Source organism: Alexandromys fortis, unplaced genomic scaffold, assembly GCF_014885135.2.
Source record: "Alexandromys fortis isolate MF-2015 unplaced genomic scaffold, M_Fortis_MF-2015_v1.1 scaffold_16, whole genome shotgun sequence".
NCBI lineage: Eukaryota > Metazoa > Chordata > Mammalia > Rodentia > Cricetidae > Alexandromys > Alexandromys fortis.
The window spans coordinates 2,651,227-2,663,715 of NW_026067893.1; the positions used below are offsets into that span (position 1 = coordinate 2,651,227).

The 12,489-nt window shown below is 51.0% G+C and overlaps 1 protein-coding gene across 4 annotated transcripts in view; it reads left to right on the top strand.

Moving 5' to 3' along the window:
- Gfra1 (GDNF family receptor alpha 1) overlaps positions 1 to 12,489 on the top strand; it is a 213,560-nt gene that overhangs the window by 149,702 nt on the left and 51,369 nt on the right. For all 4 annotated transcript variants that reach the window (XM_050149482.1, XM_050149507.1, XM_050149498.1 and 1 more), the window contains one exon: positions 603 to 939. In XM_050149482.1, coding sequence (XP_050005439.1) covers positions 603 to 939 — 337 coding nt within the window. The remainder of the gene's footprint in view (positions 1 to 602; positions 940 to 12,489) is intronic.

Here is a 12,489-nt window from a genome sequence, read left to right on the forward strand (position 1 = left end):
GGTGTTCATCCAACGGCCTATGATCTGAAACTCAGACGCAAACTCTCTGGAGTTGCTTCTTCCTGTTTAGAGAGGCTGGCATAATATTTTGTCTTCTGGGCTCAAATAACCATGTAATTACTCGGTAATCATATAGTAATTAGCATGTTCTATACGCATTTATTACATAATTATATTCCTGGAGGATTGCATGGCAATTATACTTGGATTCAGCATATCATTTTATATACTGTATCATGAACAAGTATATAATTTGTTGCTGTTTTCTTTGGTCCTGATTTCAGTTTACCAAGCAGGAGCTGGAAACATTTTTCCAGTTGCCTTTTTTTTAACTAGTAGCTGGGCAGGTGCCCGAGTTCCCAAGGTGGATCCATAGCTCCACAAAGATGTCTAGGGACATCTAGGGACTACTGTCGGCTCCTTGTCTTTGCACCCTAACACCTCCTCTGTGTCATAGACCGTTACGTCACCAGGTTTGAGACTCCTTGAATTCCAGAGTTTGTGCATACCCAGGGGATTGGCGAGACCTCAATGCAGACGTGCGTGCGTGGTGACGCTCCAGAGCCCAGCCCTGTGCTCACTCCTCTCTCTCTGCCTTACAGTGGAGCACATTTCCAAAGGGAACAACTGCCTGGATGCCGCCAAGGCCTGCAACCTGGACGACACCTGCAAGAAGTACAGGTCTGCCTACATCACGCCGTGCACCACCAGCATGTCCAACGAAGTCTGCAATCGCCGCAAGTGCCACAAGGCCCTCAGGCAGTTCTTCGACAAGGTCCCGGCCAAGCACAGCTACGGGATGCTCTTCTGTTCCTGCAGGGACATCGCCTGCACGGAGCGGCGGCGACAGACCATCGTCCCCGTGTGCTCCTACGAAGAACGGGACAAGCCCAACTGCCTGAACCTGCAGGACTCCTGCAAGACAAACTACATCTGCAGGTGAGTGTTCAGGGGAAGCCGTGGCTCCTGCTCCAGCTGCCGGGTCCCAGGCTCCTGTGCTGCCCTCAGGCTTGGTCGTCTGAGTGGAATGGTGAGAGTTTGACCCTCTGCAGCTGCAGCTAGACTTTCACAGCTGCTCCATCTCACCTGGGGAGAGTTCCATCTTTAACCCGGGAATGCTTTGAGGCAGAAGGGGCTAGGACACTGCTTACAGGGAGCCTCTGAGGTGAGGGAGGCACCCGGGTGAGGCCAGGTTGGAGCAGATGCTCACTCGGGCTCCGGGGGGCTGCCAAGACTGGAAAAGAGCTAGCCAAGGATAGAGGTTCTTGCTCTTCAGGCGCCTGGAAGAGACCAGACAGTAGAAGTTGGCTGTGTCCAGCCTTCACTGTGTGTGTGTGTGTGAGGGGGGGGGGAATGTAGAAAATGTGCATCTATTGGTTCATTTTTCACATTTTAAGGAGTCCAAGACCGTGTCCTCCACCGGGGGAAAGGGATATGGGGTGTGGGGTGGGGTTTGGGGGTGGTGTGAGGCAGTGGGATGAGGGTTGCACTAGTAAGCTCCTTTTCACCACAACCCTCCACCCCCTGTTGACAATTTGATGTATGTCCTTCCAGAACTTAGTGCTAGAAACCAGTAGAAACCAGCGAGCAGAAATTAGCTCTGCACACTGCGGCTTGCCATGTTTGTTTCCAAAGAGCAGATCAGATCCTGCGCTGCGGACTTCGGCAGGGCGTTGTACCTGTGCCAACTGCACCCTGTCCTCGGGGTTGGGGGCAGGGGCCTCAAGCCTCTGTAAATCTCTTGTACTTGGTGGGTGGGCAGATGGGTGAAACTGTTCTGTAATAATAGATTCTCTGTTTCCAAAGTCTAGCGATCAAGAGAAAACAGAGTGCCTGATGTGTTAGTTCTATTAGCTGTTGTTAGTCTCATTCTGGCGGAAGGGACTCCTTTCAAATGAGCTCTGATAGTGACCAAAGGAAAGGGAAACCCTCGTATGTGTACCTGTCCTGTGCTGAAGCCATTCTCTGTCCCTCCCTTTCCATGTGTGGGTGTGCATTTGCAGGCATGTACAGACACACATCTGGGTATCTGCACTGATCCTATAGATCAGCCTTAGACGTTGTGGCTCAGGACCATGTCCACTTTGTTTCTTGACACAAGGTTTTTCACTTTACCAGGAACTGTCAGATTCAGTGGGGCTGGTGAGCCACTAAAACCCTGGGATCTGTCTGTCCCTGCCCCGCCCCCACCCATGAGGCTGGTGGGCCACTGGGGCTCTGGGATCTGTCTGTCCCTGCCCCACCCCCCAGCTCTGGAATTACAGGTGCACACCATCAGACGTGTCTTTGTCACATGGGTTCTGGGGACTCACACTCAAGTCCTCTTACTCACAGGGCGAGCACCCTGTCTGAGATCTCTCCCAAGCCCTTTTGTTAAAGGTTTTTGGAGAATAGTGGCCATATAGGTGTGTACTGTTGTTTGCTTTGTTGGAAGCTGTGCTCTCTCTTCCTGGAGGGGCTTGGATGTAGCATTCCAGGAGCAGTTTATGTGTGGAGACACGAGCCACCCCACTTCCCAGGCGCTGGCTCCGCAGGGTCCTCTTGGGGGAGTTGGATGCACTCTTATGTCCTAAGCATGGGGTAGGGAACCTGGAAAGTGAGTGCAGCCGGGAGGATGAGGGATGGAGACGGACTCCGGGCCTCACATGTAAGGATGGGAAGGCTCAGGACCTCTGAAGCATCCTTTGACCGTGAGGCAGAAGGGTTTCCTTTTCGTGTGAACAGGACTTCTACTGTCTTCTTTGACTTGGAGCCCGACAGTTCATCTCTAAGATACCATCTTACCCACTACTGAGTGGAGGATCGAGCCTAGGCTCTGAGTCCTATTGGGGAAGGAAGAAGGGCTGTAGAGGGCAGAAGTGGAGGGCTGGCCTAAGAGGTGAGTCCTTCTCTTTTAAAGATTTACAGTACACAGGACTTCCAGGTGACACACTCACACGGGTCCAAAGCCTACCACAAGTGTTGAATTTCACCCACACACACCACCCTGCTGTGCTAAAGATGTAATCCTTGCAGTGGTCTAGATTTGTTGTATTGCGCTGGACTCCTGTTCAGCTAGGGAGAAGAACTGGGAACTCGAGGACTTGGAGGCCTCTGGGGAAGTGGCTGGAGGAACCTGTGTATCATATGATGGATTGGTTGCTCTCTGGGGATCCAGAATTATCCAGCAGAAAAACAAGCTCAGGAAGCCGAGAGGCCCTCCCATGGTTCAGCTGGTGAGGCGGAAATGGAAATGGACAGGAGACTAAGAGGGTTCTCGCCCAAACTTGAGTGCCCCACCCTGCCAAGGCCAGAGCAGCACAGACAGAAGCCACACCACCACAGCGGGGTAGAAACCCTGTGAGCGCAGTACTGTTACTGCTGTTGCTGCTGCTCTGGGTAGAATTCGAGTCTTGAGAGTCAGAGATGGGCTTACCAGGGAGCCCCCCACCCCCACCCCCCTTCCCGCACGGGAAATTATCTCACCGTCACTGATGGGTTTTATACCCTGTTTTGAATCTCCCCCGGGGAGGTGATCTCTCTGGCACTACCCCTTGTGAGATTATCTTGCCCATACTTTTTTTTTTTTTTTTCCAGAGCCTGGACTTACTGCTCACTCCCTGTTAACCACTCCCTGCCAATGGGGGTAAATGTAATCTGAGCCACAAGTTGGCTAGTGGTGTTTTCTTTCAGCAGATCTTATTACTCTTGTCTTTAATTTTAGTCCATTTATTTCATCTCTTCTCAGTCCAGCTTAAGGAGGCCTCTATATGCCTACCCTGGGCAGCAGCTGGTAGTGCTAGAGTCTGCAGTTCTGTGGGCTTCCTTCTGTACTCACCCACCTCCCTCTAAGCCAACTGAAGGGCTTGTGTAAACATCCCGACTGGGAGGGGTGGCAGGAGGAGACACCACGTGTTAACTACCCCTCACCCCATCTTCAGACTCTCCTGGCTTAACATCCTTGCCTATCAAAGAGCTGCTCAAACTGATTAAAACCTCCCTAAAAGTAATGTTTTCCTACCGCAGCCTTCAGGTTTCCTTCCCGAGGGTCCCAGGGTGCCTCTGCATAAAACCAGCTCTCTCTGCCTTGAGCCTTCAGACAGATACAAAGCAACTGGAGGTTTGCTCTGCCTTTGTTTTTCTTTCCCTCCTTTCTTCTTTAGTGAAGCTGACAGGCTCCTTTCCTCTTGGGGTGGTTGGGAAAGGAGTGAGCTTGACTGCTCGGGCCTCCAAGCTGCTCTGGAGCAGAGCACGCACCAAGGTGTTATTAGATGTCTGTGATGAAATCTGAAAGCTCTTGCTCCTCCCCTGGAGCACAGCGCTTCCCCTGGAGCACCACAGCTCACATGCCAGCTTCCTTCTGGTTGCTTTCCTCACTGCCTGGAAGGCCGACAGTACCTAGTGTGCCCTAAAGGAAGCCTGTCCTTCATTCCTGATGCAAATTGTGTTATATGCATTATTTAAATTTTTACTCTGCCTGCTCCCTCCCTTCCTCCCAAATTCCAGCGTTCAGAGCTAAGTTCTGCACTTGAGTTCTGACTCGGGATCCCAGAGATTTGCTTCGATTGCTCTTAGCTCTAATGAGCCGCTCAGGCACTTGGCTCCTCTCATTGCCAAGAGAATCTTCTCTTGAGCGGTCTGCTCTGAAGAATCACAGAGGTGGCACCGTTCTCACTCTTTTTCCTGTGCCAACCGGAGAGGTGGCCCGAGGCTGCTGAGCAGGCCACCTGTCTTGTGGCTTTCACCGCTACTGTATGCTGTCCGTGTCTAGACGCTGGGGCTGAAATGATTGCTCCGTGCATGCAACAGAGACCCTGCAACCTTGCATTCCGAGTATGCACTAAGGTATCGTGCCTCAGAGGACTGGGTCCTGGGGGGCTGAGCCAGAACCAGCTGCCCACATCGGACAGCAGCCCAGGTTCCTCTTTGGCAGAATGCCCCAGAGGGCATGAAGTGTTTCTCTGCATTTAGTAATACTGGGTCATGGTTGTCTACTTCTTCTAGACTACTGGCTAAGTATGGTGGGGCTTAGCTTTAATCCCAGCACCTGGGAGGCAGACGCAGACAGATAACTGTGAGTTTGAGTCCAACCTGGTCTACATAGTAAGTTTCAGGGAAGCTGCAAAGCGAGACCCTGTCTCAGAAAATCATCTGGGACTAGACAGAATACCCAGCTGTTAAGAGTACCTGATGCTCTTTCAGAAGACGTAGGTTCAGTCAGTTCCCAGCACCCACGTGGGACTCACGGCCACCCGTAACCATGGATCCCTGGAATATGACCCCCTTTCAGATCTCCTTGGGTACCAGGCAGCGTGTAGTGCTCATACATATGTCCAGGCAAAACATGCATACACATACAAATAAAATAAATCTAAAGATGTGTTTTAAAGGAGGGAGTAAGGGACTTCGGGACCTCTGTCTCTGAACCTCTCCTGACCTCCTGGAGATATTCCTCCCCTTCCTCTTCCAGGTTCCCAGCTTTGCAGCTGTAGGTCCTCATAGTCTTCAAAATAGTAGCTTGATTAGTCACCAGGTATATGGTTCTTCTGTCCCCTGGGGACCCAGAATCCTATAATTACATCTTAGAAACCAGGAATTGGTCACTGAACCAAGAAGGCACCCATCCCTTGGTACAGCTTTAGAAGAACAGTGTGTGCAATCTCTGAGCGCCTGCCCTAATTAATACCTCTTTTGCCACACTTGGGGTGACCCTCTTACGTGTAAAGGAAGTGTAGCATTGCTAATTCGTCAGCTGGGACAAGCGGAGAAACATGCCACAGAAGGATGGGGTGATTTCCACCCCCGTGGCTCATTTAGTCCCACGGTGGTTGGGCATCTTTAAAAGGCAAGAGTCGTGTTTCATCTACCTGGAATAAGACCCTCTCTGCACAGTAAACGTGGGTCCTAATGATGACGACTCTCTCTACTTCTGGAAGCTCCTGTGTTAACTGGGTGCTGGTCACTAGGCCTGAGTCTGTCTTGACATGTGGTGAGTTCGAGAGAAAATGACTGAGAGGATAATTAATGCCTAAAACCAGATTAATTTGGCAGATTGATTTGGTACTTAATTTTATTTTACACTAACTCATTCATACATGGAAATCAGCGATTAGACAATTCAAACTTTTGAACCATGGAAAGAAAGGTCCGGGAATATGAGAAAATACAGCAAAACGTTTTCCAGTCCATTTGAACGGCTTTCATCTCAGATGAGTACATGAGTGTCTTTAGCGATGCGTTCAAAGTGCAAATGGCTGGTTTTAACACACCCACCTGGGTGAGCCGTCTCTCCCCCACGTGTACGAGTCTGCATGCTAACTTACTTACCCGCCCTTGAAAGCTGGACAAGGGTCTCCTTCAACACCCGCTGTCCGTCAGGTGAGGACAGCACCCGCTGCCTGTCAGGTGAAAACAGCATTCGCTCTTCTGGGTCTCATCCCAGGGGTGTGTGAACAGACAGGCCTGCTCCACCGTCTTCTCTCTCCGTAACTCTCCCTTGCAGAGGCCAGGATGAAGCAGTTTGTTTCTCCTGGCATTAGTAGTGTAAGAAAAGCCTGGATGGATTCAATTCTCCCTGTCCATTGTTCAAGCTCTTGCCAAGCCCAGGGGCTCCCTGCTGTCTCTGCCTTGACCTTCTCGCCACCCCCAGTCTGCCCACACCCTTCCACAGTCACTCTCTCCACTCTTGGCCAGGAGACGCGGAGAGGTGGAGACTCTTTGTATTATATTTGCCTACGGTGTTGATTTTGGATCCAGAGGGAGTCTTCGCACCAAAGTTTTCTTTTTCCATTGTTCAATGGGAAAAACAAACTAAAGAAAAACGTGGGTGAGCGATGCCCGGGAAGCCAGAGAGTGGAGCCAGCGTTCAGATCATTGGTGGCTGAGAAACAGAGACCGTGAAGCAGAAGGGAGCTTGTGGACGTGTGTGTGTGCGCGCGTGCACGCGGGGTGGGTTCCACACCTCAGTGTGATTCCAGCCAAGACCCGAGGATATCTGAAGAGGCCTTAGGTAGGCGGTTGGAAAGTTGAGCGAAGCTGGGGTAGGTGGGCAATCTTCACAAGGAAAGGGTGGTAGCCAGTGATGTCAGTTATCAAAGAGGGAAGCTCAGAGGGACACTGGGTTTAGCATAGAGTCCAGCCCTCTGTCATTTTATCCCTCCCTCTGTGGGATAGCCCATCCATTTGTCTGTCCATTCATTCTTTCATCTCCCTACGTGTTTTCTGTTCACTCCATGTCAGTCCAGCCACACTGCATCCACGTATCCATGTTTTCATCCATCTGTACATGCATCCACCCACCTGGTCTACACATACTGTGAGAGAACAGAAACCTAGAATCTCCTCACATTTCAGAGAAGACCAACACGCACATTTTACATCAGGACATGGTAGCCTCTGGTCGGGTGGCCATGGAGTGGGAGGACAGAGATACGAACAGCCAACTGAAGAAGATTTTTTGGAGAAGCCACCATGTGAAGTAAAGTAGGTCAGGAGGAGAGCAGAGTGGTACAGACACCTGGGGCTGTACGAGAGAGGCTTGAGAACTAAAGCCCACCCCTCCCCTGGCTGTTGATAAGGGCTATCGCTAGGCTACATAGGGATGGGGTCAAAGTAACACGGCTACATTGATGGGACCTCACTGATGGAACTTCTTCAGTCTCTGATCTACCAGCTGCCTCTAGGGGTGGTTTGTAGAGGACAACCGGAAACACACAGCCCCTCTCTGCAGAAGAGAGAAAAGGGACCTCAAAGAATAGATGAGCAAGCTTACTGTCACTGGCTACAAAGGATTTTTTTTTCCTGACAAGAATACAATGTTCCCACAGTGTTCAGCCTTCCTACTTTTAGTTCCAGACAGACAGAATGACGGTCCTGAGTCCAGACTCTCTCTGTGGCTCAGGGACTAAGACTGCCTTGGTTTTAAAGACTGTGTTCATAGAGATAGGACATAATGTCCATCAGGGTCTCTTAGTGTCGTTTGAAAAGTGAACACGGCTTCTCAGGTAGCACATGCTCATTTAGTCCTGGCTTCCTCCCATTTCCTCCCCAGCTCTCTCTTACTACAGAGTGGATGCTGTGTGACAGCTTCACTGCCCCAGACCACACTGGTTTCTTTAATGATTATTATTAACTCTCTGTTTACGCTGGGCACAGTGACAGAGTGCGCGTGACAGCCTGGGTCCTGGACCTATCGGTCGTGTGTGTTTCTTCCTGATACTCGGGCTCACTCTGTGTGATCCCCCTGCCCTCCATTCCAGCTCAGTCCTTGATTCTCACCTAGTCCAAAGCAGCGCTCACCGGGAGACTTGGTTGCGCATCTCATGGTCTAGATGAAGTCTTTGCTGTCACCCGGTGACACCAGCTCTAAATAATCAATCCTCTGTCCCACTCCTGGGACACAGCTAATAGGTTTGCCTTCCTAACTCCCCCCTTCCCCAAGGCTCTACCTCATTCATTACAGAAAAATTCCGCGCTAAATGCTAGCACAGGACTTACCCTGTCAGTACAGAGCTGGGGGTGCTGTAGTAGGGACGAGACCTCAGGGGCTTCCCCGGAAGCTCTGAAGGAAGGGCTAAGCAGGGAGGTCTCCGGGTCCCTGGATTTCAGACCCCTTTGTCTGAAGCTGTGGGCAGCTGAGGCAGATGGTGTTTGATCCCCTCTGCTGCCCAGTACAGCCGACTCTTTCTCTTCCAAAGAGGCCCACCAGTGTGTTCCTCTCAACAACAACGAAGCCTCTTTTCAAAGCTGCTCTACCATTTGAGCAAAGAATGGGGAATAGTGGGGAGAAATAAGACCTCAGCCTCCTGAAGGGCCCACCCTCATCCAGCCCCTGCCCGATGCCTCCTAAGCTGAGACTGTTGCTTCCTGGTAGCTGACATACACCTGCAGCCCAGGAACTTGTCCTTTCGGTATCGGTATCCTGTAAGCCAGGAGTGGGCATGTCATGTGTTTATGCAGCGTCTGCTGTTTGACAAATACCTGTGGAGGGCAAGGGTAGCCTGGTCAGTATGAACATCATCACCTCCTCTGGACCAGTGTGCTCTCTCCTCCCTTGGGGTCTGTTCCTGAGCCTCATCTGTGTGGCTCTTACCACTGTGGCCTGGGTCTCACACATAGACTTGGCATCCTGCTCCCCACCCCCACCTCGTGTTTCCACACCTCCAGCGTGTCCTGTGGGGTGTGCCGCCGTTTTCGCTTCTCTGGGCATTTCCAAATCAGTGAATAGGAAATTTCTCTGTAATTTCCAAAGGTGATTAATTATGCAGAAAATTTCACATCCAAGGAAAACAAGAATTTAAAAGAACTATCAACATGAAAAGCCCCACACTCTGCTGGAGTGTTGGGATATCAGGCAAGTGAGGAAGACGTGACCTTCTACTGTTGTTGTGATATGGGCAGCTAGAGGCCCAGTTTCCCTTCTGTGGATGGGACCGCTGACTCCATCCTCACAGGGATGCTCAAGGTTCAGATGAAGCAAGCGTGTCGGCTGGTGGGTCCCACAGAGCACAGAGCGCTCTTTTCTCCTTCAGTTTGTCTACAAAATTTCCAAATGTAGCATTTCTGTCCCCCAGTGACAGAGACCTTTACAGTAGGGTGTGTGCGTGGGGTTTGGGTCGGGGGCAGGTTCCCACTGCCTAGCATTGTGCATCGATACCTCTGAGAAACTCACCTATACTGTTTCCGGAGGTGATGTTGCCAAGCTTTGCAATTGCTTTCGTAATCACCTTTTGGTGTTTGGACCGCTAGGAAACGCGTGAGGACAGAGGCAGGGGACCACTGTCTAGTGATGCTTGGGGTACATGTCATGGCGGGGACGTTTCTTGTAGAACATGCAGTTATTCACGTACATTCATACAGGAAGATGTGAGCGGAGCTGGCCGCAGGACGGCTGGCCCACAGCGGTGGGACGTGCTATTGTAGAGCATGCGTAGGCAGCAGGGGCGCGACTGGCAGCCTTGTGGGCATGTGACAGCTTCAGTGACCCAGAGGGCTCACATCAGATAGTGGCCCTCAGAGGTAGCACTGTGTGTGAGTCAGTTTGATGAGGGACCAGGCAAAGGGCACTCACTGACTCAGGGGGACAGCACCTACACATCCCGCCCCTGGCTGGGTTCCTGCTGTGAGTCATCCCATGGTCCCTTTGGGAAGCAAGCTACAAGTAGAGGCAGCGTGGTTTGTCACACGGGACTCAGGAGCCTGGGGACATCACTGCGGGAATGTGTGAATGTCAGCAGCAGCTGAGGTTAGGGTAAGGGTGAGCAACATTTGGGTGACATTCACAGCGTGCCAGGCATTGTGCCGAGCTCTTTCCAGCAAAACTGGAGTGGGAGGGCTGAGGAGGAGAGATCTGCAGTCATTTCCATGTCACCCAAATGGTGCGACTGGAATTTGAGCTCAGGAGGCCTGGTGGGCTGCAGAGCCCGGGATCTTGAATCTCTGCCACCCGCTGCTGTGCCAAGGGTGCCCATCTTGTGAGCTACACACGTGACTGCCAGAAACACTGAGCGGGAGTGGAATTGGAGGCCGGAGGTGACTTTATTTCCACTTTTTATTTAATTCTTTTCAAAGTAAAATGTTTAAGAGACCTCGGCATCTTGTACCTCTTGGAAATGCATTTCATTTCTCATTAAAGGAGCAAATCTCCAGCCTCTTTGGTTTCTAGACCTCTTTACACTCTTGAAGAAAACCCAGAGAATCCCAGGGGGTTCTGTTTATATGGGTTAAATCTATTAATACTTCCCATATTACATCAAAGCTGAAGGAATGTTTACACACTAATGAAAAGCTCCGTGTGCGTTTTACTTAAAAAAAAAAATTAAGAAGCTTCGTGAGTGAGTGGCTTTAAGTAACAGAGTCTATTTGTTAGAAGGGTTTCTCAAACATAACAACAAGATATGAAAGGAAATGCATGGGGGAGTTTCACCTTCTTCAAAACCTCGTGTCTGGAGGGAAGACCTTTGGGTAGCTCTTACATTAAGTCTGTGGCATTTTCACAGCAAGTGACCTCTGGCCAACGCCCGGTTGCCTTCCTGAGACTTAAGAGTTTCATTTGACTAGAGTAGCAACCACATTGGCCCCCAATAAGGCTCCATGGACCAGCAGGGTGCCTGAGTCTTCCTTGGAACTACCATATTGGATACACTGGGGTGAACTTGGGCTGGAGACTTCGGTTTATAGAAACCATCTTTCCCAAGGCCTCTGAACTCAGGCGTGTGGGTAGGGTGCCTGCCCCCAGCCTGCCCCAAGCCTGACCTGCATGTCAGCAAGGCGTGCCTAGGGCCTGACTGCCCTTGCTGGTGCAGTCAGGTGAGCTCTAAGATTGCCAAACTTTGCTATCAGCTATGCTATACTCTGGGGCAGCCAGGCAGGCTACAGAACATGGATCTGCATGGTGTCCTGCTGAAGACAGCATCTTCATCAGTGACTCTTCTTTCCAGAAAGCTAAAGATTTCACCACTGCACCGAGTTGCGCTGATGATAAAATCTGTGTCCAGACACATTTGTTTAAGCTTTCTTCTGAGGTTGGGGCTTGAGGGGTTCCTCAGGTAAGTCCCAGGCTCAAGGCACTGGCTGGGTAGTAGAGACAGCTCCCCTCTGCTCACTCTGCTGTGTGTGTGAGCGCACGCATGCACGTGTGCACGTGGCTACAATGATAGTTAACCTAACTCAACCCCTCAACCCTTAGAATCAGAATGGCGAGTTCCTATGATTGCCCGGCAGCTGGAATTCCTCTTACAGTTGCCTGGCTCCATCTGACAGCATGACACGTTTTTAGAACGGGATCTGGGTGGAGGAAATGCCTTCCCTTCAAAAACGCTGCGGCCAAAAGACCCGGGCAGCACCCTGGAAAACCTCTCTGCAGAGACAGGACAGGGCCCAGAGGTCAGCCCCTCATAGGGACTTCATACGGGCTCATACTCAGCTACAAATAAGGCCCGTGGCTATCACACTTGTCTTTGGTTTGTTAGGCTGGCTGTGTGGAGTGATGTGCCCATCTGGTGGGTTCATCTGGTGGGTTATGAGGACTGGAGTCAGATGTTTCATGAGGCTCAAGGGCAAGAAATGAGTGGGGTGCCATCAGTAATGGGGAGGCAGGTAAGGGCAGGTACCTGTGCTGCAGCACCTGGAGAGATGGTTCTGGAATGTTTTATAAGGGTCAGTTCTGATGCAGGAGGTTTGGCGTGGGGCCAGAGAGTCAGCAGTGGAAAGGCTGGTGCTGCTACTGTTGCTGGCCTAGACTTCATGCTTGGAGAGCTCATGATTTAGGAAACTCTGGTCAGATGTTCTAGGCTGGTGGTCCGATCTGCCTTTCAGGCCCAAAGATTGATCAAGAAGGAACACATGGAGATCAGTGTTGCTGGGATTTGAGCCTTGGGCAGAGGTTGGGAAGGGAACAGTACATTGTAAGTGGGGTCTGGACTGTCCAACCAGCTGGACATGAACCGTAGGGAAGACATCGAGGCCAAGAAGTTAGTCATGGATATGGAGAATGAATGGGAAACCCTTGAT